The sequence below is a fragment of the Apodemus sylvaticus genome, chromosome 10, assembly GCF_947179515.1.
Source record: "Apodemus sylvaticus chromosome 10, mApoSyl1.1, whole genome shotgun sequence".
NCBI lineage: Eukaryota > Metazoa > Chordata > Mammalia > Rodentia > Muridae > Apodemus > Apodemus sylvaticus.
In genome coordinates this window covers 76,218,563-76,243,037 of record NC_067481.1, presented here as the reverse complement: position 1 = coordinate 76,243,037, position 24,475 = coordinate 76,218,563, and the positions used below count along the sequence as shown (strand labels likewise).

The following is a 24,475-nucleotide window of genomic DNA, read 5'->3' as shown; positions in this document are numbered from 1 at the left end:
CAGAAAACACTACCCCCTTCATATCTCAATTCCTGTATTCATCTTGAAGAAATTATTAAGAGTCATTGATGCAGTTACCTGGGATTTGGTGCTTAAGAGGGTTGTTATTAGGTTGTCTTTCTAGAAAATGTGAAATACTTCAGATTTAAAACAGGATCAATTAAGATTGATTATATAGCCATGATTTCATTTGGTAAAAATCTTTATAATTGTTATTAAGTTCAAGGCATAAGTTATTTGGTACAGAATTTATTTTGATACAAAATCAAGGTTTCCATTGGTATAAATAGTAAAAATTTGAAAGTACAGGGTTTAGACCCAGTCATTCTTTGCAGTTTTTATAACAGATCTGAGATGTTTATGCCTGTGAGTTTAGGGCCAAATAACAAATAAAGGCTCTGTGTTTGTTAGGGTATTTTCAAGATTTTAATCAAAACAGTTGAAAGTTGTCAAGGCTTAACAGTTCAAACATGCTTTAGATAGATAGTTTTAAAAGGCATCAGAAGTCCACAGAATGTGATGTTCTGTGTTATATATTTTCCGTTAATATTGGTTACTCTTGGATTTCTGATGGGGTTGAAGACTGTTAATCTCATAGCCAGCCCAAGCTGTTTAACTTTGAGAAATCTGATATAGATTAAAATAGATGGTTTTCAGAAGACATAAAATTTATGGCCAAGACATGAGTCAGGAGTTAATTCTTATAGTCTTCTAAGATAGTATAGATAACAAAGGTTCTGTTTGACAGAGACTGGGTGTTAGGTCTATCTTATACTTTATAATTTACAAAATGATAATAGTTATGCTCAATTTATAATTATGGAAAAAATTTTTTTTATTAAACAGAAAGTGTAGACTATTACAAGATTTCCTATCCCTTCACATTGAGGCATTGAGAGGCCAGTAATTAGAAAAGAGAAAAAAGAAGCTAGAGAGAGAAAAAGAAGAAAGGACTTCAGGAACGGAACAGGAGGAGACCTGAGACTACCTCCCCTCTTACCATGGTAGCTCTCTCACTAAGGGTATATTTCCCCAGAGACTGATTAATCTTTTTGAGACTGTCTTATTTGTAATACAGGAAGCCAAAAAGAATACCCCCTCAGATGCAGCAGGTGTGTGTGTGTGTGTGTGTGTGTGTGTGTGTGTGTTTGCCATCAATTGACGAGGCTGTCATGAACAATGGCTTTCCCTGACTAGACCTAACTGGGACTTTAATATGACAAAAGGTAAGGGGCACCTGAAGGTTCACCACCAGTCTCCATTGGCAGGTCTCAAGGGCTACTGTGACAATGGATTTTATAGACCAGGCTAGTAGAGATTTCAGAAAAAAAAGGCTTCAGAGGCTAGAGAGATTTAGTGTAGGTTGTTGAGAAAGTCTGTAGAGAGATTTAGTGCAGTTTGCTGAGACAGGGAGACAGAGGAGGAGAAGAAACGAAAAAAGAGAAAGGAAAAAAATGACAGAGAAGGAAGCTACAAAAAGTCCTGGCTATAATAGTTAGAAAAAGCAAAGAAGAGAGACAGAAAAGGAGCAGTTCACATACTTCAAGGAGAGAGGCCACTGAGCCAGAGTGTGCCCTAACAAATAGAAGCCAGGAGCAGGAATTCCCAGGCCTTGGAAAAAGCGCCCCAAATGGCAAAGGTATTAGCCCTGGATGAAGACAGTGACTAGGAGATATGGGGTTCTGACCACCTCCCCCAACCCAGGAAAACTCTGAGAGTAGAAGAGAAACCCACTCAGTTCTTGGTGGATACAGGGGTTCAACACCAAGCCTTCAAGCCAAGAAAAGATCTTGGATCCAAGAGGTCACTGGCACCAAAATTATTCATGGACTACCTGAAGAACAGTGGACCTAGGGATGGGATGGGTAGCCCATACATTTAGGAGCACCCCAAGACATACTCTCCAAAATGGGAAACCAGATACACTTTCTACCCAACGGGCCACAGCTAACTTGTCTAAAAAGAGGGACTGACCTCTGCTGAAAGTTGCTACAGACAGGAGCAGTTTTCTCCATGAAGGCCAAAGACAAGCAGGTGTTGCTATGGTGGATGCACAAATGTCATCTGAGTAGAAGAACCTTTACTCCTGACACATCGAGGCAAAAAGTAGAGCTAATTGCCTTCACTAAGACCTTGGAGCCAGCAAGAAAATTAATATCCACATGGATAGCAGGCATGCCTTTGCCACAGCCCATGTCCACAGAGATATATATGCCAAGAGGACTGCTCACATCAGAGGAAACCAACAGGAAATCCTGGACCTCTTAGATGCCCTAATGAAGCCAGCAACTGTATTATTCACTGCTCAAGATGTCAGAAGGGAAAAGACTCGGTGGACAATAACCAGGCAGATCAAGTGCTTCCAGAAGTGGCTATGCTGGAGCCTATACTAGTTATGGGCCTTCGAGGGACACCCACTAGGAAATGAGACTAAATTAAGAGATGGCCTCACGTAGAATATGCTAAAGAAAAAAAACCTCAGATTGCTAGCCACCTTACCAACTATTACCAAGAGAAGGCACACACAATAAAGGAGAACTATACTCCCCAGAAAGTAAGCAAAAGACTAGGTCAAATGCACAGAAAGACTCATTTAGGAGATAAAAAGCTTGTCCAGGCAGTTAAGGGACCCAAAGTATACATTTGTAACTCAGGTTTTGGGCCAGAGAGATAATAGAACAGTATATAAGGTATTCAAGCAAGTGAATGCTTATACAGCAAAGAGTAAACAGGGCAAAAGACCTAGAAGAGAACAGCCTAATATATATTGAGAGATTTTATAAAAGCTAAGGCAGGAGAATATGGTTATAAATAACTTCTAGTGTTTGTAGATAGTTTTTCTAGATGGGTTGGGACTTTCCCCACCAAGCTGGAAATAGCTGCCATGATTAGAAGAAATTTTCCCGAGTTTCAGAGTGCCTAAGGTAATTGGATCAGACAATGGTCCTGTTTTAAGGTAAGTCAGAGATTGATAAAGATTTGGGGGACTCATTGGAAATATTATTGGACATACTGTCCCCAGAGCTCAAGACAGGTAGAGAAAATAAACAAAACCCTATGAGAGACCTTAACTAAATTGACCTTGGAGACTGGTTCATGCTGGATGCTGTCCCCTTCTTGTTCCTGTTCCTGTTCTGAGCCCAACAGCCCCTGCCATTTTAGCCATCTTGAGATCCTCTTTGAAACCTCCTTTGGTGTCCACTGGGCCCTACCAGGAGGTGTCTGTCGCTCAACATGAGATTTTTCTCAAACTCTCTGTGCCTTAAATACTCCAGGCATGCCAGGGACTCCTCACTGCTTCCAGACTGATGACTTGATCTGTGTAAGAGAGCTTCAGGAACAGTCGCTGGAACCCTGATGAAAGAGACCCTTCCTGATGCTGCTAGCCACTCCCACAAGCCTCAGTGTGGACAGTACTGAGGCCTGGGTGTATGCTTCCCAGGTGTAATCTGCCGATGCCCTGCTCTCTAGACACCCGATGGACGGAACAGAAGATAGACAATCTCCTCAAGTTCAATATCACTTGACCTTGATCATGACTGCCTAGTGTTACCCTTAGTTTCTGGTTCCTTTCCCCATCCTGTTACAGGCCATAGTCTGGCACTGGAAAACTAGGATTCTTTGGTCCAGGAAGAGGTGGTTTGAAATCTGAATGTAATTTTGGGTATCTCACAAAGTCCAGTCAAGTTAACATCTCAAATTAAGCATCATATACATCTGTAAAAGGCTAGCTAGGCTTTCTCGGGCAATACAGGGTGTTTACCTAAAGTTCAGGGCACATGTGGCTAAACTCCTTCTTCATCTTGTTCTTGCTGTCCTGCCGGCCTGGGAGCTGAAGAAGGGTGGTTCCTGTGTCTAGCTTCCTGGTGAAAATGACAGCATTGTAGAGCTTGGGAAGCTGCCTGGCTCAAGCTGTCTACTATTCACTGATGTGACTTACCACATGCCTTCTGAACTCTACACTCATTGCTGTTATGGTTTAGCTGGATTTATACTGTAGAAGTTGGCAAATGCTAGTTGCCTACATGTTTGTTGAATTTACTATGTCAGTTACCTAGATTGTTTTCCATTGCTGCAATAAAGAATTCTTACCAAAAGAAAAAACAAAAACAAAAAAACAAAACAAACAAACAAACAAAAAGAGTACTTCTGCCTAGTCTGCTGGTTGCATTTTTCTCTGTGCTATGCCCGGAGCCATCGTGGGCCCTCCAAGGCCCCTAGCGATCAGTTCCTTTTAGTCCCTAGCCTCAGCCCGGGGCTGCCCTAGGCCCTGGGCGATTAGCTGGATCAGCTCCAGCCTCTAGCCTTCAACCTAAATGAACTATCTCATTCCTCCTCCAAGTGTCTCTCTGAGTAAAAAGTATCTACTGCCTCTCTGAGTCTAAATTGAGTCTTCGGGAGTATTAAGATATGTTAGGATACAGTTGTATCCTGAATCACACCTGGATAAGCTAAGAAGGTTGTTTTGCTCAAGGACTCCCTGGGTGGGGCCTGTAACAAAAGTCAGTTCCTCTTAAACCTCCCTTGCTATTCAGGTAGGCCTGAGTAGAGATAGTCTATCTGCATAACAAGCAAAATCAAGAGTAAAAGGCTGAACTGGATTAACTTGTGGGGGAAGGTAGGTATGGAACTAGGTGCCCACTCAAACTCCAAGAATCATTTCATTCAACTGACAGAAGTCAAAATTAACATAAAAATCTTGTTTGTCTTCATGTATCCCAATGTCAAGCATGCTAAAGAAGAAACGGGAAACAATCTCTTTCATACTGTTTGTCAGCACCTTCTTCCCAATAAGATGCCCTGGAATACGCCTAACCAAAAAGGGAAAAGCCCTCTCTAGTGAAAATTTTAAAAGCTTCAAAAAAAAAAAAAATAAGAAGACACTTAAAAAAAAGTACTACTTAGCACCCTGGGAGGCAGAGACAGGAAGATTTCTGAGTTCGAGGCCAGCCTGGTCTACAGAGTGAGTTCCAGGATAGCCATGGCTATACAGAGAAACCCTGTCTCAAAAAAACCAAAAAAAAAAAGTACTACCTATGACAAAGGATTTGAAGAATTTGTGTCATAAAAATGGCTGGCTTGAGAAAATTAATCTATGGATTCAATGCATTTCCTAAATATTCTAAGGTCCATCATTCACAAAATAGAAAAAAAATCCTAAAATTTAGTTGAAAGTATGAATGATCTCAGACAAACAAAGCAAGCCTGAGGGAGGGAAAGTGCTGGTGACATCACTGTCCTTGGTTTCAGGCTCTGCTTCAGAACCACAGTAGGAAAAGCACATGGTGTTGCCTGGATACCAGACACCTTAAAAAGCAGGAGAGCACAGACAAGACAGATATAAACACACAGGCCTATGATCACCTGACTTTGATTTTTTGTGTCTTTCATTCCTCTTCCACTTCCTCTTTTTTTACTTTCAAAGGATCTTATTGGAGAAAAGACTTTCCTTTACAAAAGAACGCTCAATAAATAAAACACACAAAAAAAAAAAGGAAAAGAAAAGAAAGAAAGAAATGGTGCTCAAAACTCTGGAAAGAAACAAGCTTTAATTAGTAGGGATCAGAAGGGGATTTCCAAGTAGGTTCCAGCTACTCAGGAAATAAGGCCATGGAATACAAGCAGGAGCTCCTGGAAATGAAAAGCTTGTGTACAACAAAGGAAACGGACAAGGAAAGAGACAGCTTGCCAGAGGGGAGGAAATCCTTGTCAGCAATTCATTCAACAGAAGATTAATGTTCAAAATAAGCCAAGAACTTAAAACAAAAACCCTGATCAAGAAAAAAAAAATAAGCATCTCAATCAAAACACAATCAACTGAACAGAGTTCTCAGAAGAAGAAAAACAAATGGTCAATAAATACATAATTTTTAACTCGGTCAGCATCCTCAGCCATGAATACAGGTAAATTGTAGCTACCTTGGAATTTCATCTCACCTGAGTCAGAGAAGTTTTCATCAAGAGAGAAAATGGCAAGAGATGCTGGTGTGGACTTAGGGAAGGGGAGTCGTCATTTGCTGCTGTGGGGTTGTAAGCAAGCTCAGCCATTATGGAATCAGTGACACCAAACCTGGGTGTTCCCCAAAAGGACTCTGTATCCTAGCACAGATACTGGGACATCGTGTTCATGACTGCTCTAGTGACAATAGTCAGCCTAGATGATAAGTAGATAAGGAAAATGTGCCACAGAGATACAATGGTATTGGATTCATTCAGAAATATAAATGGATGTGTGTAATTTCCAGGCAAACGGTCAGAGCTACTAAATGTTAAGTGAGTTCACCCAATGCTGGAAAGACAAACATGAAGTGCTCTCTCATATGTGGATTTCAGCTTCTCAAATTTAGGTATGTACATTTCTGTTGTAAGAAGTATTTGCCAGGAAACCAGGAGGCCCATAAAAGGGGTAAAAAATAGGTTTGCAGGAGATAGGTAGTAGCATACATGAGATATACAAGTGGAAAGGGGAATATTAGGAACTAAGAAGTTTGAACAGAGGACGGTCAGAGAGCTGTGACACAGGACTGTATGTGGTGGAGCCAACCAAAAACCGTTATGTATGAACAAGCTACAAAGAAATATGCTCCTTTCTCAAGACCATAAAAAACAAAGTTTGAACAGAGATATCCTGAGTGGGTGGATGAAACTGCTCCCAGAAGCCAAAGACTCTTTAGTGGGAATTCTAGCCCCAAGTATGGGCTATTTCCCCATGTCTGCTGATTATTAGGCTCCTGAACCTCCCTCCCCGAAAACAGTCAAGTTATTGGTAGTGCTGGTTATGTAGAAAATGGCTTCTCACAGTTCTCTTCTAGAAGACGAAAAGCAGGGTGTGTTCTGTATAAAATTTTATCCTCCTGGGGTAAATCAAGTATATCTGGGTGTGGTGGTGCATGCCTTTAATCTCAGCCCTAGGAGGCAGAGAGGCAGAGACAGATGGATCTTTTAGAGTTTGAGGCCATCCTGATTTACAAGTTCTCTACCAGCCAAAGGCACACGGTGTGATTGTTCAGCCTCAATGAAAACCAAAACCACCCCCCCCCAAAAACCAAAAAACAAACAAACAGAAAACCCAAAAAGATACAATAACCCTCCACTACAAAGAGGGTTGACGTAGAGGAATCTGGTCACACAAGCTGCCCTCTTTCTCCAAACTCAAGCTGGCATCAGAAGAGCAACAGACCCAGGATGTGAGGGTAATAAGCAAATTTGTTGCCATCTTGCTGGTTGGAAGTGCTCTGTGGTAGGGAAGACAGAGAAAGGCCTTTCTGTGAACAACCCCTGAGTGAAATAAGCCATAATCAAAGATCCTCTGCTCTGGTACTAGGAGACTAGTATACCACAAATAAGTAAGAGTTCTGGTTAAGCAGAACTTAGAACCCTTCACGTACCTGCTCCTGAGCAGTGATGTCGGTGGCCCTTCTGTGATGTCACCTCTTCTCTGGGAGCAAGGTCACTGGTAGCTTTCCATGGAATCCTCTAAGCTGGGAGATTCAGGAGACAGATGGATGCAGTGTTGGTGTCTTGGTGCTCTGGAGAGAAGAACAGCTGGGAAGTGAAGTCAGATGTTTTCAGATTTCCTTGCAAATCTCTTTCCACACAGTCTTCTGCATGCAGGTCCTAGATCTGAAACCTTCCCTGCCTTGTCCCTGAAGGGAGGGACTCCAGTGAGGGGAGGTTTTTGTTTCTATTCCCAGACCTCTTTGTCTGGCTTACACAGTGAGCTGAAAAGGTTTCACATCCTTCCACAGAGAGGGAGGGGCAGCTCTGATGAAGTGGCCAACTCCAGGGCTTCCTGAGTGCTCTAGTGAGATCTTTGGTAGCCTAGTCTTGAGTCAGGGTTCCCACCTCACACTGACCGTTCTGCTTCCCTACCTCAAGACCCTCTTTTCAGATGATGTCATATATGTCTGGGTCAGTACTGACTTTCAGACCCAGTGAGCCCATGGTTTAATGATTGCAGACACCTGCTGTAACCCTGCCCCGTGCCTGTTGTCACATTGACTTGACATTATTTCATGTTTTTCTTTCTAGCTCTGTCTCTTCTGTTCCTCTGTCTCTGTCTCTCTGTCTTTCTCTTCTTCTCTGTCTCTGTCTCTCTGTGTCTCTGTCTCTCTGTCTCTCTCTCTCTGTCTCTCTCTGTCTCTTTCTCTCTCTCTGTCTCTCTCTCTCTCTCTCTCTGTGTGTGTGTTGTGTGTTGGTCAACATGTGTGTGTAGATGCTGTTCTAGAGCCTCACCCATGCATGCAGATGCCCTGCCCCGGAGTGTTCTTATTTCATTGGGCAGCAGCATTTATTTGCTGAACCTGGAACAGTCCTGACTTGAGGCTTGCAGGGCGGTAGGGCAGACAGTGCTCATTGGCCAGGGCTTGGTTTGCTCACCTCGCATTCGGTAGGTCCTGTGCACAGCTGGCATTATTCCTTATCCAGAGCTGGACCTGCGCTGTCTCCTGGCTCGCGCTCCCAGGTTCTCAAGTGAAGGGACCAAGAGTGACTGTCCTTAACAATGTAGTGAAATGAGTAAGGGCCACTGAATATATTCAATGTGTATTCAATGTTATAGCAACCCAAGCCTGAATATATGTCTCTCCATATGCACACGTTGGACACACATACATGCACACACATTCCCATGTTCACAAACTCAGCTGATCTTAGGTCTCTGTGGCACTTTCCTCTTTTTTCTTTCTGCTGAGTCTGTTGTTGTTTTTTAAAAATTTTTTCCCATTTTTCTTTCTTTTTTTTAATTAATCATTTCACTTGTTTACATCTCAAATGATATTCCACTTCCTGTTTGCCCCATCTACCACCCCCATCTCATGCTAGCCCACTTCCTGATTTCCGGTTTCCCCTTGACTAACCCCTATCCCATATTTTCCCTCCCCCCTCTCCTTGCTTATAAAGGAGTGTTGCCCCACCCACCCATACTCTCCTGCCTGCTGCTCCAGCATCCCCCTACTCTAGGGCATCACACCTCCCTGGGACCAAGGGCCTCCCCTCCCATTGCTGTCAGAAAGGCTGTCCTCTGCTACATATGTATCTGGATCTATGGATCCCTCCACGTATACTCCTTGCTTGGTGGTCTGGACTCTGGGAGAACTGGGTCGTCCTGCCAGCCTATGTTTTTCTTCCAATGATGTTGCAGTCTGTCTCTGCTCCTCCCGTCCTTCCATCAGCTCCCCACCATGTTCCCCGAGCTCAGTCTGGCTTGGCCCCAAGCATCTACATCTGTATTAGTCAGTTGCTCGCTGGACCTCCCAAGGACCCACACTAGGTTCCTGTCAGCAAGTGCTTCCGTGGCACTTTTCATTCTTTGTTTTTGATGTTGCTGGGCCAATAGGAAGAGTCTGCAATCACCCATTGTTTACAATGAGGTTGGCTGCAAGCACAGACCTTCACACTGTTACTGCCTGTCTGCAGCTGCAGAGCACAGAAACTCTTCCAGGCTATGTTGTTTACAGTAAGCCTTTTGTTTTCCTGGTTAATCATGGATTCACCGTAGGAAGACGTGGATAACTTAGCCATTGCAAAATGCACGTGGCACGCGTTTCTCCCTTTACTTCCTTGGGTTCTGCAGTACGTGACAATTGTATCCGCGTTGTCTGTTCATCCTGTGTTCAACACTCTTGTCCTCACAGTGGTTTGATCATTAGTCATGTACCACAGCATTTCACTGTCCTAAGAACCTGCTAAACTCTCTCTTCATATCTGACTGTTAACTGTAGAGGCTAGTGTGGAGCTACAAGTATTGGGTCATCAGTTACACACAAGCACACATGCATGCAGACAGAACCCTGTGCAAACACAGGCAAACACACAAGGAAACACATCCTCACACATATATACCACACATGGTGCCTTGTACTGTTGGTTACCCCAGGATGATGGCCTCTGAGTATTTCCTTTGCAACTTAAGACTGGACCCTGGTGTTCCTCTCATAGCAATGGGGGTGTTTTATCTCTGCGGCGAGCAGATTTGGTTTTTCACAGACTCTTCTTCTGTGTCTACAAAGGAACTGTTTAGTCTTTCCTGGTCTCAATTTGCTATCCAGGGGCAAAGGTGTCTGCTCTCCTCTCTCCCCTCCTTGTCTCATTAGCACAGAAACCTGAGTCTGGGCTGCAGGTAGGATGAAGTCAGCTGCTGTACCCCAGCCCTTCATCTCCTACAATTGTGTTGTGACTCTCACAGTGAAAGCAAGGAAGAGTTACGTTCAGGGCTTAGACAAGACAACACTAAAAATGTGACAAGGTGTATGTAGTAGGGGAAGGGATGACTTTGTCTCCAGAATATCAGAGACATAGCCTCGAGACATCAGCCCCTTTTCCACAGGTTTTGCTTCTCCATCCATTCTAACCTGTCAATGGACTAAATAAATCATAATCTGTGTGTGTGTGGGAGTACTAGCAAGATGCCACAGTCTGAGTAGGCAGAAGCATGTTGTTATCAGTGGGCAGTGAAGTGTACTTGTACTGTACTTACCTGTAACTAGGACCAGGGGTCTCCCATCCTCAGAGACAGGATGAAAGGGTGTTGGCTCAGGACCCCCAAGACCAAGTTCTCAGCACAAAAGAGATTAATTTGTCCCATAGGATCAATGGGCAGGTAATAAAAGACAGACACAGGGGACTAGATGGAGCGATGAGAGGAAGGGAACAAGGGAGAAGGGGAAAGGGTATTTGACCCTAAGTGGAACAAAGGTCTACCTCTGGATAGAGAAGAGGCACTTGTGGTTCATAGGCAAATGGCAGTTTATAAAGGCAAACAGGGACAACTATGATAGGATGAGGTGTTTAATTTTAATTTGACGTGTTAATTAAGGGAGCTAAAGGGGCCTTTGATTGTTGAATATCAATCCTTTAATAACTAGACCTTGATAGTTGATCTCAGGTAGAGGAAGTGGTCAAATAATCATGACAGACCTTAGTGGCTCCTGTTAGGAAGATAATCTTATGTGTTTTGTTTTTTGTTTGTTGTTTGTTTGTTTTTAGCAAGGCAGAAGAAATAGGGGAGAGGGGCAAGGCCTGCCAGAACCATGTTTGTCACCTTGGGCTGGCTAGCTTCCCTGCACATCCCATGCCATCTTCTTTCTGTTGCTGTCAGCAACAGCTTTCCTCTGTGAAGTACTGAAGCACACAGAAGCAGATTAAAGTCTGAGCTCATGTTGTGCAGAGAGTGTTTTTTACACAGAGTCAGGGGTGTGTATTTTAGGAGCCTGGGAGGGCACATCTCTCTGCATGCTGACATTCATCTTTAGGACACAATGTAGGTGTGGGAGCCTCGTGGTTTCTTCTGGATCGAGCCACTACTACTGATTCATGGACCAGATTGCCACTGCTGATTCATGTTGGCATTTTGGTAGTGGACTCAACTGCTGATAATGGAGATTGGATTCTTCTGAAAGAACTACCTCTAAACAGGTCCACAACCATCTTGTCCTATTAGCCATCTTCCTCCCCTACCTTTGGTCAGTGGACTATAAGGAAGGGTGGAACATTTAGGAACCTTTATTAAAACAGGTTTTGAAAAATCTAAACCTACAAGTCCCTTCCAAAATCTAGTGTATTTTCATAGCTGTGTTATCTGTCCCATTGACATTTAAAAAATTTAAAGCCAATAAAGTATTATTCAATCTATATTGATAGATCTTATAGTTCCCTTTTGTTCTATGAGCATGTTCTTTATCTCCATAATTGTTTGTCTTATAGGATTGTAAGGTATGCTTGAAACATGTTCTATGTCATAATGTCTAAAAATTGTTGTATCCTAATGGATACATTTGCTGAAGCATTTTTAGCTTCAATCTGCAAAGGAATCTCCAAGAATGCCATCATCTCTAACAAATTTAACATCTCAGAATCATCTGTTTTAGATGAAGTCCACTGAAAATCATTGTTTATCAATAGAATGGTTTATCAACATATGCCCATACTTTAGATTTTTCAAATTCTACAAATTGGAACATATATGCTATTGTTTGACATTATTCTGAGATAGCGTCATTACACGGAATCAGGATGCTTGATTCAGAATATTGCACCCCTATTGGTTGCCAATCTAATCATTAAGCCTCTGTGATTTTTTTCATCTGGAACTACGTTTGTGTTGTTTTTGTAGGTTCCAGATTGATTTTGTGTGAAGGTTCTTCATTTTGAGTTTTAGAATCCTCCAATCTCTGTTCTATGGTCTGTAACCTTTTAGTCCTCTTTTTAAAATCTAAGACTGTTTCAGTTTGATTTGATCTTCCTTAAAGAGGATATATAAAACTTTAATCATTATTGAACACAGAAATATTGATAGTCGAACTCTATGGGGAACAATGTTCTCTACTGTAGATTTTTCCATTTTTATCATGGAAAAAATTTTTTAAATCTCTCTAACTTTCCCCTCTCTTCTGAGACTTCACTTTAAAAAAATTCTCTTTCCCCTTTTCTGAAGATCCTATTTTATTTTTATTATTGTTTCTTTCTTTTGGATACTCTATTACATTTTTCTTTCTTTCTCCTTCCCTCGGAGAATTTTTTGTTTTCTCTCTTCTCTCTGGAGACTTCAGCTTATATTTTCCTATATCCTTTTATTTATCTTTATCTTTTCATTTTTTCTTTTCTATATTCTTTGTTTACATTCCAAATGTTTTCCTCTTTCCCGCTTCCCACCTCCCCATATGTCCCATAAACCCTTTTTTCTCCATCCATTCTCCAATCACCCTCCTCCCTTTCTTCTGTCCTGGTACTCCTCTACAATGCTGGATCAAGCCTTTCCAGGATCAGGGCCCTCTCCTTCCTTCTTTATGGGAATCATTTGATATGCTAATTGTGTCTTGAGTATTCAGAGCTTCTGGGCTAATTAATATCCACTTATCAGTGATTGCATTCCATGTGTATTCTTTTGTGATTGGGTTACGTCACTTAGGATGATATTATCCAGTCAGAAACATTTCCTAAACATTTCATGAATTCATTGCTTTTAATTGTTGGGTAGTATTCCATTGCGTAAATATACCACATTTTCTGTACCCATTCCTCCATTGAGGGACATCTGCGTTCTTTCCAGCTTCTGGCTATTATAAATAATATCTCCTTTTAAAAGAGATTCTTTTGTATTTTTCTTTTTTTCTTTCTTTGAGACTCCATCTTGTGTTTTCTCTCTCCTTTCTCTTGAAATATTTTTTTGGGGGAGACTTTTTCTTTTAGATATATATTTATTTATTTTTCTCTGAATGATTTCTTTGTGGTTAAAAAGGTTTTGTTTGTTTAAAAGACTTATTTATTTTTATGTATATGTGTAAACTGTAGCTGTACAGATGGTTGTAAGCTATCATGTGGTTTCTGGGAGTTGAACTCAGGACTTCTGCTCTGGCCCCGCTTGCTCTGGCACTGATTTCTCCAGCCAGCTAATTATGTATTATTATATGTAAGTACAGTGTAGCTGTCTTCAGACACTCCAGAAGAGGGCGTCAGATCTCTTTATGGATGGTTGTGAGCCACTGTGTGGTTGCTGGAATTTCAGGACCTCCTGAAGAGCAGTCAGTGTTCTTAACTGCTGAGCCATCTCTCCAGCCCTCTCCGAATGATTTCTAAACTTAATTTTTGTATTTAATTTTCTCTAAATTATTTCCTCTGGGGAATTGATTTTAATATTGCTTTTAACCTTTTCTAATGTTAATATCTCTGTATTTCATTTTCTCTAAATTCTTTTTCCATCTGTATGAGGCTTCTTCCTTTTAATTTATTTATTTCTCTCTTTAAGGACTTCATTTTATGAAACTCTAACTATTTATATTTGTCTATGATGTTTGATAGTCAGTCTTTTCTCTCTTTTAGTACTACAGTATAACGTCAATCATTTTAATGCCTTTTAGTTTTTATTCAGTTTACACCCTCATCACAGCCCCTTCTCTCCTTTCTTTTCTATCCCACCCTTACAAATTCCTCCTCCCAATGGCCCCTCTCTTCTCCTCAGAGAAGGGGAGAGCTCCTTGTGTTCCACCCACCCTGAACTATCTAGTCCCAGCAGGATTATGCACATTCTCTCCTGCTGAAGTCCAACTAGGCAGTCCAGATAGAGGAAAGTTGGGATGCAATGGCAGGGAACAGAGGCCTAGACAGCCCCTGCTCCACTTGTTAGGGGAAACTTGAATCATTTTTTACCTTATCAGAAAATCTGCTCTCCATCGGTGTCTGGCTTCTGTTTCCTGCTCTGTGAATAGCCTGGCCCCTGTCTTTTCTCTCAGAGAAGAGGTGTTTCTCCTTCTACATGTTACTGGGAGCTGCCTCACTGGATATAGACCATTCCCCAACTCACAGAAGTTGTTGGTCCCACAGGCATTGTTGGCTCATCAGGCCACAAGGTGTCTGGCTAACATGAGCCCTCTCAGGGAGGCTTCTGTCCTGAGAGAGCAGCTTCCTCAGCTGGCTCAGCTCACAGCCTCCCTTGTTCTGTTAGGGAGGCAGCCTCTTGCTTGGCTTGGAAACTGAGTGAAGCTTTATGTACTGATGGTACAGTTGAAGAGCTGGGTTTTTCTACAGAGCCAGGGCTTCTTAAAAGGGTAACCTTCAAACTGCCTCTCTGAAGTTCTTGTTCTCTTGTTCCCCGCAGCTGGCCTTGTTGCACCTTGGTGGGTGGGTGTGGATGGCTATTCAAGGAAGTTCATGCCAGACATTCATTGGGCCAAATGAAAATGTTAACCTTCCCACCTGGCCTCTTTATTTTCAGAAATAAAGAGTAATAAATAGTAATAAAAGAGAAATAAAGGAAACAAATAATAATAAAATGACTGAGACTTACTACATATGAATAAATTCCTTGGCCAAAAGCTTGTGATTGTTCCTCAATTAGCTAATAACTTAATCTTCCCACTTATTCTGTTCTAAGTCCTGCCATGTGGTTAGTTACCTATCCCCAGGTTCATGCATTTGTCTTCCTCGGTGTTCTGAATAAAATCTCCCCCACTCTTTCTCTGTCTCCGTGAATTCCATTCTATTACTGGATCTCTCATTTATTCTTGTCTTTTGCTCATAAGCCAACAGAATTTTATTGACAGGTGATACTTCCATGCATTATACAAGAGAATCTCTCTACAGCAGGCGGCTTTGAAAATGTCCGATAACCTCTCATACTGTAAATGCCCATGTTTAACCAATTGATGTCCTTAGAGAAACAACAACAACAAAACCCTGGCCATTTCTTGGGAAAGAGAGAAGAGAGAATTATTGCTGTTTGGACAGAATCTGTAATACCAACTCTTCCAAAGATTTCTAGGCTGCAAGGCTGCCCTGTATGTACTGTGTTTGCCAAGTCTCACAACTGAGTGGGCAAATGAAAGACAGAAGCAGGGGGAGAAGTAAAGACAGAAGAGGGGAGAAGAATGAAGAGGAAGAGGAGGAAAAGCTGGAGGAATAGGAAGAGAGGAAAGAGGAAAAGAAAGTTAGAGACATTAGGCTCTTATGTTAGGCACCGCATGTCCACCAGGAGGCGTGATTTTAAGATGTCGAGCCTTTACCATACCACCAGAAATGACAATTTAATTAGAGCCTGTGTTGCCTACAACCCAGATTTCAAACTCATCTGGTTGACTGATAAAGGTTATGGAATAAAATGTCTGTGTCAACACAGACCTCCAGTTGTGTTTACTGATCCATGCATTACCCAGCTCTTCCTGGAGGGAAGATAGACAATGGTCATCATCCCATCTGCTGCGTGCCTGTCATGTCTATGGAGATACCACCTCATGTGGAGATGTGTGCTGGGAAGCAGTCCCCTCTACTTCCTAAACCCCAAAAGAAAGTCAAGACAGGATTATAGCGATAAACTCTTGTGTATGGTGTCAAAGCATCCTTTGTCAACAAAGGCTGAATGCCCACAGAAAGGCAGGAGAAAACAGGTGGGACAATTTGGAGGGAGAGAAAGAGAGAGAGAGAGAGAGAGAGAGAGAGAGAGAGAGAGAGAGAGAGAGAGAGAGAGAGAGAGAGACTTTTGGAAAGAGTCAGGGTGAAGAGATTCACCACCAAGTTGTGGAGGAAATTGAATGTATGAAACTGAGAATAGGCAACCAGCCTCGTCTCTGACATAAATTAGTATAAACAGGATAATTTAGTTAAGGGATACGCATTGATGCATAAGTAAACAAACCTCTGTGTCATTATTCTGGAACTGAGGTTGGTATAGAAAAGCTTAGATGGTGATACCGTGTAATACCTTCATCTTAGGGGAGTGTGGCACAGTTTGGGAATCTCCTTGGGACAAATGATCCCAGTTTAATTAGACCAAGATATTGCAAGTCATAAGTATACAACCATATATTCTCAGACAGGATACTTTAATGGAAGAGAGTTCTTACACTGTGGACAACTCTTTTTCTACACACCACAGTGATTTTCTGTCTCTGAAATGTGATATTAATCCTCTGGGTTTTCCCAGAAAATGTTTGCTGCCTAAAAGTAGGCTTTAAGATAGTGCCTGAAGCAGGTCCAAAGTTTAGTACCTCACAGCTCCATCCCTGTTTCCCAGTATTTAGGGATGTCGGACATGCATGATCCTGGCTTCTCTGATAAAAACTCTTCCTTATTAAGGAGAGACTTGGCATCACTTGCCACAGTATCAATGAAGAGACTTTTCCAATAGTAAGTCTTTTTAAAGTAAAGGCCTGAGGCAAGTGGTCCCCCAGTAACATAGGAAATATATTCAATGTATTTCAACAGTTTTTCTCTGAAGGCCATGTCTTTGTTCTTTGTTAACAAATGGAGAGACTTAAGATGTGCTTTGATTTCATTCACAGACACATTGAAATCCTTGGCAATATTTTCCAATGAGGCTTCATCCAGGCCAAAGTAAGATCTGTAGAGATTCAAGGTCTCCTCCAATTTCTGTATTCCATCTTTGATGAAGCCCACAAGTGGAATAGTGGCCAAAACTCCCTCCTTCAGGGCCTCCAGCCAGATCTTCTGTCTGAGGAAATCCCTCTTCCGGTCAATGACAGTCTCGGTAACACTGTGCAAGGACATCATGAAGATGTGGCGTTTGTGGGCTGGAAGCTCGCTCAGTAGGGTGGTCTCCAGCTTTGGGAAGTCAAAGTCAGACACATCAAAGTTAGAGACTAGGAAGACTGGAGGCTGACTGGAGAGAGCCTTCTGAAGATTCTCTGAACATTCATCTCTAATTTTCTTTAAGACACTGTCCCTATTGAAAGACTTAGGTTTACTTCTCTGTTCATTACTGACATCTTGATCTATCTTGGTTCGGACAAAGTAAAATTTTGTGTTCATCTTTGCAATGACTTTGGCCAGAAGTGCTTCAGTATCTTTGAAGCGTGTAGCAGAGATGATAATGAAGAAGTCGTACTCATCAAACTTCATTTCTGTCAGATAGTTTTGTGGTGGGAAGGTAGTGGTTCCAATGCCAGGCAGGTCCCATATTGTCACATTGGGAAGCTTTGGGTGTGGGTATGGAGTTCTCTTCATGGTTGTCTCTACCACCCCAGTGTTGGCTGCACCTTCTTCTTCATCCCTCACTCCCCTCAGGGCATTGATAAAGCTGGATTTCCCTGTTCCTGTTTCTCCAGTCACAGCAATGTTCAGTGGGGCTTTGTCAATGTTTCTCAGAGCACGAGTAATTATAGACAGTGCCCCCTGAAGGTTCTTATCCTCCAGATGGGATTCAATCAAGGTGATGGTTTCCTCGGAGAGGATGTTACTTTCCTTCTTGAAATTCTTTAAAAAATTTTCAAAGCTGAATGCCAAAAATTGAGCTGTTAAAGGAGAGGGTGTGCTAGAGGAAGGCTTGCTTATGTCTGTGTGCCATGGAGGATGCTGAATAGAGAAGAAAAGAGAGACACTGTAAGTAGCAGTATAACAGGGCAAGGCCTAGGAGTTTGTACTTATGATAAGAAGAACCTCCGCTGCTGATGCCATTATTAGCAGAACACAGTCCTTTCTCCTCCTGACTATTGGCTTCATCTCTGCTCTGCATGTCCTATGCCCTCATTCAGCCCTTTCCTTTTATTGTGGTTTCCCTCCTCCTTTGTTTTCCCATTGATCAACTTATTCCATGAAGTTTCCTATAGCAGTGTTTACTTCGTATTTTAAATTGTCTTGGCATTCTGTTTACTCCTATTACAATTAATACCCTTAGGACTCACAATGCATAAGGAATACATCAGCATATTACAAACCCCAAGCAACATATGTTTTAGAAAGTCTTCCTGCCTCCTTTGAGTGTTTAGGGCATTGCTTCTTAGGCCTTATGACCTCCATCCCTTAGCTTTTCTGTCCCATCAGTTCTTAAGTCTGAACAGCCATTCTAGTTTCTCTTGTGTAGTCTGTGCATAAAGGGATAAGGAGCATGAGGTGGGGAGTGGAAAAGATTCTTGACAAGCCCACCATTGTATTGGATACATTACTATATTTGAAAAATTGACTTTTTTTAAGCCATAAAGAAGATTAAAATGATATCCTTTGTAGGAAATTGGATGTAACTTTAGGTAGTCATAGTAAGACAATATAGCCAGCTTCAGAAAGAAAAAATACATTTTCTTATTCACAGAGCTAAAATTTTGTATAAATACATAAGTTATATTTTAGATATGATATGAAAGTAGAAATGCACCTGTCTGGGGGACAAAGAACTCAGGGCAAATTCAAAGTATGCAGTATATGCTTGCTTGAAACTTTAAAACTGGATATTCAAATGATTTGTTTGAGAGGAGATATGTATCCATGTTATTTTTTATTTTTCAGTAGGGGAGATAGGGGACCACCTCATTGAGGGCAGTTTCTTAAGATATTTCCTTGTGTCCCTGTTTTCTAGTGTTTGTTCAGTCTACAAACCTCAAGGAAACAATCCACAAAAGTGAAAATCTCAAATGGATACAGAGGAAAGCCAGGAAGGAAGAAAGAAATATAGGAAGAGATGTTAAAGACCAACTAAAAAAAGAAAACAACTTTTTTAAAAGGTAAGAAACCTGAATAAAAATGTATTTCCATCAAAGACATTCTCTGAGGAAGCATCAGTTCTTAAGACTGAAGAAAGAAGATAAAGGTCAGATGTGTTTCCTTCAGGAATCAACATATTACATAGATGTGGAGATTTTATGTGGACTTTATAATCTTAGAAGGGTATCAAAACTATTGGGTATAGTTCATGAATTGTGGAAAACCAGACTTCATGATAGCTATGACTGTACATCAAAGTTTATTAATACTGATATTAAAATATCATACTTTGAGATGAAGCATATAAATCACAGCCATATCCTTCTCTTTTGGTGTTTCATACACACATAGGACTTTGAAATTAGAGTTGGAGCACAAAGTAAATGCAGGAAGTCATGAGAGATTGGCTTCACTTAGCTCTGACACTTTGTGTTAATAATCTGGTATGAAGATTTCAATACAGAAACTTCAGGTACACAGAATTCTATTCTTGAGTCAGTCTTGTTGGAAGCCATGTCACCAATGAAAGTAAGGGAAAGAAGGGCATCAGTATAGATCCTACTGTCACTAGGAATAATATATTAAAATATCAAAACTCCCAAGGTAATTATTTGAGAATTCATATGTGAAGCTATATGCATACATATAGTATGAGTTCCAGAGGTCTACCCATCTCTGCCTCTTTGGTGCTGTGATGCCCACAATTGATTTATAAGTAGAAGGAATATTTAGGAACTCCTGGTAATTTTGGCCACAGAAATGAACTTGAAATCATCTACAATGCATCATTTATACCCTACTATTTATGTCACAGTTGAGGGCAGTGTATGAAAGTCTCAGTTTTGTATGACCACCTGAAACAATGGTTTTCAAGAATTCTGACATGTAATAACATGAGCCAAAATTCACCGGATGCCACTGGAATAGTGATAAGGCATCTACACTGTGATGGCCAGCTGGAAATAAACTTAATATTACATAATAACCCAACCTCCTAAGAAACATTTTTCTGGAGAATTTTCTTAATAAGTTCATCCTATATAAGTGGTAAATATTTCCATTGAGAAGCACAAATTGCTGCACAGCACACTATAACTATTCAAAATAGCCAAGGCAACAAAGCACACAAAGGATCATAAATCTGTAATAAAAGATTCTGAAGAGTGCTGGAGAAATGTCTCAGTAGATGAGAGGACTGACTGCTCTTCCAGAGGTCCTGAGTTCAATTCCCAGCACCCACATGGTGGCTCATAACCATTGGTAATGAGATCTGATTCTCTGTTCTGAGTGTATGTGAAGACTCATATACACAAAAATAAATGTATGAATAGATATTTAAAAAGATTCCAAAGAAATTGTAGTAGATAAAATTTCTGTCAATTACCTCATAATGACAAAAATCTCAATCACATGAGAGGGAATAAATGTTGAAGGAGGAAATGTATCTGATGAGCAACAGAGTATGTATGACAAGAACATGAAGAAGGGACTTTTGAGGGTAAGAGGGAACTAGCTAGATAAGGGGGGCAGGGCAGAGGGCAGTAGGAAAGCGAATGAATGAGAACAGATAAGAATGAATGACAAGGTATAATGGCATACATGTATGGAAATTTCATAATGAAACTCACTGTGTTAAATGTGTACCTAACCACCACAATCATCTGCCACCTCTAACAATAACTGATGGATGAAATTAAAATCAATATACAAGATTTGCCTGAGAAATTCAGAAATTTAAAAATTTGAAAGAAATCTTGAAAGTTCATTTACAATAGACACAACACACCCATACCAGATAAGAAGGCAGAGTAAGAAGATAGGAAGAAAGAAAGATAGAAAGCAAGCAAGGAAGGAAGCAATTGTTTCAATAAGTAACCAAGGACATGAGATGCTCCAAAGAAGAGATGAAAGAAATCTCGAAGAAGGAAACAAAAGACGCTAAGATTCCCGTGTTTATAATTTATAAAGCTTAATGCTGTCAAAGTGTCCATACTTCACAAAGTGATCTTCAGACTCATTGCAATCTCAACTAAAACATCAATGCCACTTAGAATAGAACTGGACTGGACTGTAGAATCACAAAACTCACATGGAAACACAGAAGACTGCAAATAGCCAAAACAATATTGATCAAAACCAATGGGACAAGGAGTCACTGTAATACCTGATTTCAAGGCATAGCACAGAGCCACAGTGACAAAAACAGCTCAATCGTTGCATGAAGACAGGCCCATGTACCAAAAAAACTGACAGGAAGAGCAGGTTCAGAAATATCCATACTGGTGCAGACAATAGAATACATCTACAGTCCATCAATAGCTCAGAAAGGCTTCCAGCTACTCATACTGCACAAAGGGCACATAGTCTGAAGAATGGAACTGGGCAACCTGGCCATGAGGCAAGACTAAAACTTGGCTCTCATCCTTCACTTTATACAGAAACTAACCCTAAGTGGGCCAAAGAGCTTACTATGGGATGGAAACTTTGAAGCTCTTAAGGGAAATGTGTATGAAAAAGTCATCAGACTTTCCCTCATGGGATCCGAAAAGCATAGGAATCAAAAGCAAACAGACAAGTAGCGTTCCATCTGACTGAAATACTTCTTAAATACAAAACAAATAAACACTACAGTCATGAGATGATTAACAATAAAAAGCCTTAGGAGCTAATCATGCAACAGTCTCAACCAGAAAGACCCCAGGTGCAAAAAATGGATATGACAAAATTCCTCAGAGTCACTTTGAAACATCCCGATCAAGTGAAATAGAAAGGTGCTTCTTGGAACAAGGGTGGAAATTCTTATTTTTCCAATGGACTATTCCCAATAGAGAGAGATGTTTGAGTTGAATGCACTCACCTTCTCTGCCAAAAGCTCTTTACTGAGGATAATTTTAACATCACTTGCAACTGTGTCAACAAAATAATTTTGCAAGTGGAAAATCTTTGAAAAATAAGGGTTTCTAATGTACTTCATTAGCTTCTCTGTTAAAGTTGTATCTGGCTCATTTGAGAGTAAATGTGGAGACTTAATGCTTTCTTTGAGTTCCTCCAGTGTCATGTTCAAATCCTCAGCGATGTTTCCCAGTGATGCCTCATCCAGGCCAAAGGAAGATCTATAGTCATTCAAAGTCTGTTCTAACATCTCTATGTCATTTTGTGTCAATCCCCTGAATGGTATGGTAGCCCATGCTCTTGGCATTATGGATTCCTTCCAGATCTTTTGTTTCAGCATATCCCTCTTCTGGTCTATGGCGGAATCCGTAACAATTTGCAAAGCATGCATGAACTTGTGGCATTTGTAGGCTGGGAGCTCACTCAGAAGGGTGGATTCTAGCTCTGGGAAGTCAAAGTCAGACACATGAAAGTTAGAGACCAAGAAGACTGGAGGCTCCTGGTGGGTGACTTCCTTGAGTGCCCTTGAAATTGGATTTAGAATCTTCTTTAACGTGTTCTCTTTATCGAATGTCTTAGGTTTATACTTTTCTTCATTCATTAGATCAATATCTATTTTGGTTTGAACAAAATAGAAACTCCTATTCATTTTCACAATGGCTTTGGCAAGTTCTGCGACATTTTGGGTAAGGCGTCCACAAGAGACAATGATGAAGAAGTCATAGTCCTCAAACTTGATTTTCTTCAGATAATCATGTGATTGGAAGGCAAAAGACACAATGCCAGGCAAGTCCCATAGTGTCACACTCGGAAACTTTGCACATGAGTATGCTGTTTTCTCAGTGGTTGTACTTATCACCCCCGTAGCAGCTGCACCTTCTTCGTCAGCCCCTATTCCCCGTAGAGCATTGATGAGACTGGACTTTCCAGTCCCAGTCTCCCCCATCACTGCAGTGTTCAGTGGGGTTTTCTCAATGTCACCCAGAGCACTGCTGATTGCAGAAACTGTTTCCCGAAGATTTCCCTTCTCTAGAGATGATTCAATGAAGGCAATTAATTCCTGAGATAGGATTTTGGTTTCCATCTTGAAATTCTGAAGATTTGTACCAAAGCTGGAGGTCAAATCAGGATCCTCTTTTGGAGGGGTGTAGAAGAGGAGGTCTGTCCCACGCCTCGGAAGTGTAGATGGTACCTAAGGGAGGAAAGAACCAGGAAGGTCAACAAATTAGTTCAGTAAGTTCTGGGAGAGCAGGGCCCAGAATGTGTGCCACATCATAAATAGGGACTTTCTTCCCTTTAATCAAATGTGTGGGACTGAACAGCACTTACTCCTAGGTTTAGCTTTAAATTTTCATTTGACTCACACACTTTAATCTTTGAATATTTTCTTCATTACAGTGTGTTTAGTTCTTCAAAATCAAATTCAAGCCTGTAATAGCAGCACTAAGGATGCTGTACTATGGATCACAAGTTTGAACTTAGCCTGGTTTAAGATGCCCATTCTTTTGTCTGGAAGAGAAATTACCCAAGTTCATAGTTTTGTTAGCCTTTCCAGATAAGGTCATATTATGACATGCAGATTGACTTTCAGGTTTTCAGTTTTACTTCAATAATTGACATGAATGTTAGCAAATTCAAGTGGAGTCTTCAGTTCATTGTCAGAAGGAGTAGCCTTTTTTTTTAATTTTTAATTTTTTTATTGAGTATCTTCTTCATTTACATTGCCAATGGTAAAACCTTTCCCAATTTCCCCCTCCCCAAAGTCCCCCTCCCCAACGATTCCTTCCCCCTCCTCCCTCCCCCTGCCTCCACGTATATGCCCCTCTACCCAACACAGTCCCACCTCCCCCCAACTTCCCCCCTCATCTGTTTCCCTTTGTTTGTGGCCTCTATTGAGCCTTTACCTGACCAAAGACCACTCTCCCCACTGATGCCCAAAAAGTCATTCCTCTGCCACATTTATTGGCTGGAACCATGTATACCCCTTGGTTGATGATTCAGTCCTTGGGAGTCTTGGGGTGTCTGGGTGTCTGAAGTCACTGTTTTTCCCATGGGGCTATATACCTCTTCAGCTCCTCCGGAAAAACCTCCAGATCCTCCGTTGGGGACCCCAAGCTCAGTCCAAGCTTGGTTGCTAGTTTCTGCTTCTGGATTTGTAAGACTCTGGCAGGGCCCCTCTGGAGACAGCCATGGCATGCTCCTTTTGGTACATGCTTCTCATTGTAGTGTCGGGGTTTGCTGACTAGTTATAGGATGAATCCCCAAGTAGGGTACTCGCTGGGTGGCCTTTACTTCAGACTCTGCTCCACACATTGCCTCCCTTGTTGCTCCTGTGAGCATTTTGTTCCATTTCTCAGAGGAACCATAGCTCCCCTACTTAAGTTATTCTTCTGGAGCTTCCTGTGCTGGGTGAATTGCAACTTGTTTATTTTGAGCTTTTGAACTAGCATCCGCTCATTAGTGAGTGCATACCATGTGCGTTCTTTTGTGACTGGGATACCTCGCTCAGGATGACACTTTCTAGTTCCATCCATTTGCCTAAGAATTTCATGAATTCATTGTTTTTAATAGCTGAATAGTATTCCATTGTGTATATATACCCGTTTCTGTATCCATTCCTCTGTTGAGGGACATCTGGGATCTTTCCAGTTTCTGGCTA

At 41.3% G+C, this 24,475-nt stretch overlaps 2 protein-coding genes across 29 annotated transcripts in view; both read right to left on the bottom strand.

Annotated features, from left to right (window-relative positions):
- Positions 1–24,475, bottom strand: part of LOC127693473 (T-cell-specific guanine nucleotide triphosphate-binding protein 2-like) — a 444,108-nt gene that overhangs the window by 42,266 nt on the left and 377,367 nt on the right. For 5 of the 28 annotated variants that reach the window (XM_052194355.1, XM_052194357.1, XM_052194356.1 and 2 more), the window contains exon 2: positions 22,227–23,008. The exons of 19 other annotated variants lie outside the window; for them this stretch is intronic. In XM_052194355.1, the coding sequence (XP_052050315.1) occupies positions 22,227–22,900 (674 nt within the window). In that variant the 5' untranslated portion in view covers positions 22,901–23,008. Of the gene's footprint in view, positions 1–5,937; positions 6,503–7,388; positions 7,450–17,486; positions 17,803–22,226; positions 23,009–24,475 lie in introns of those variants that run through there. 4 more of the 28 variants (XM_052194363.1, XM_052194362.1, XM_052194343.1 and 1 more) reach the window with 4 other exon arrangements.
- Positions 1–24,475, bottom strand: part of LOC127693481 (T-cell-specific guanine nucleotide triphosphate-binding protein 2-like) — a 124,957-nt gene that overhangs the window by 87,681 nt on the left and 12,801 nt on the right. The gene's annotated exons all lie outside the window — the stretch shown is intronic.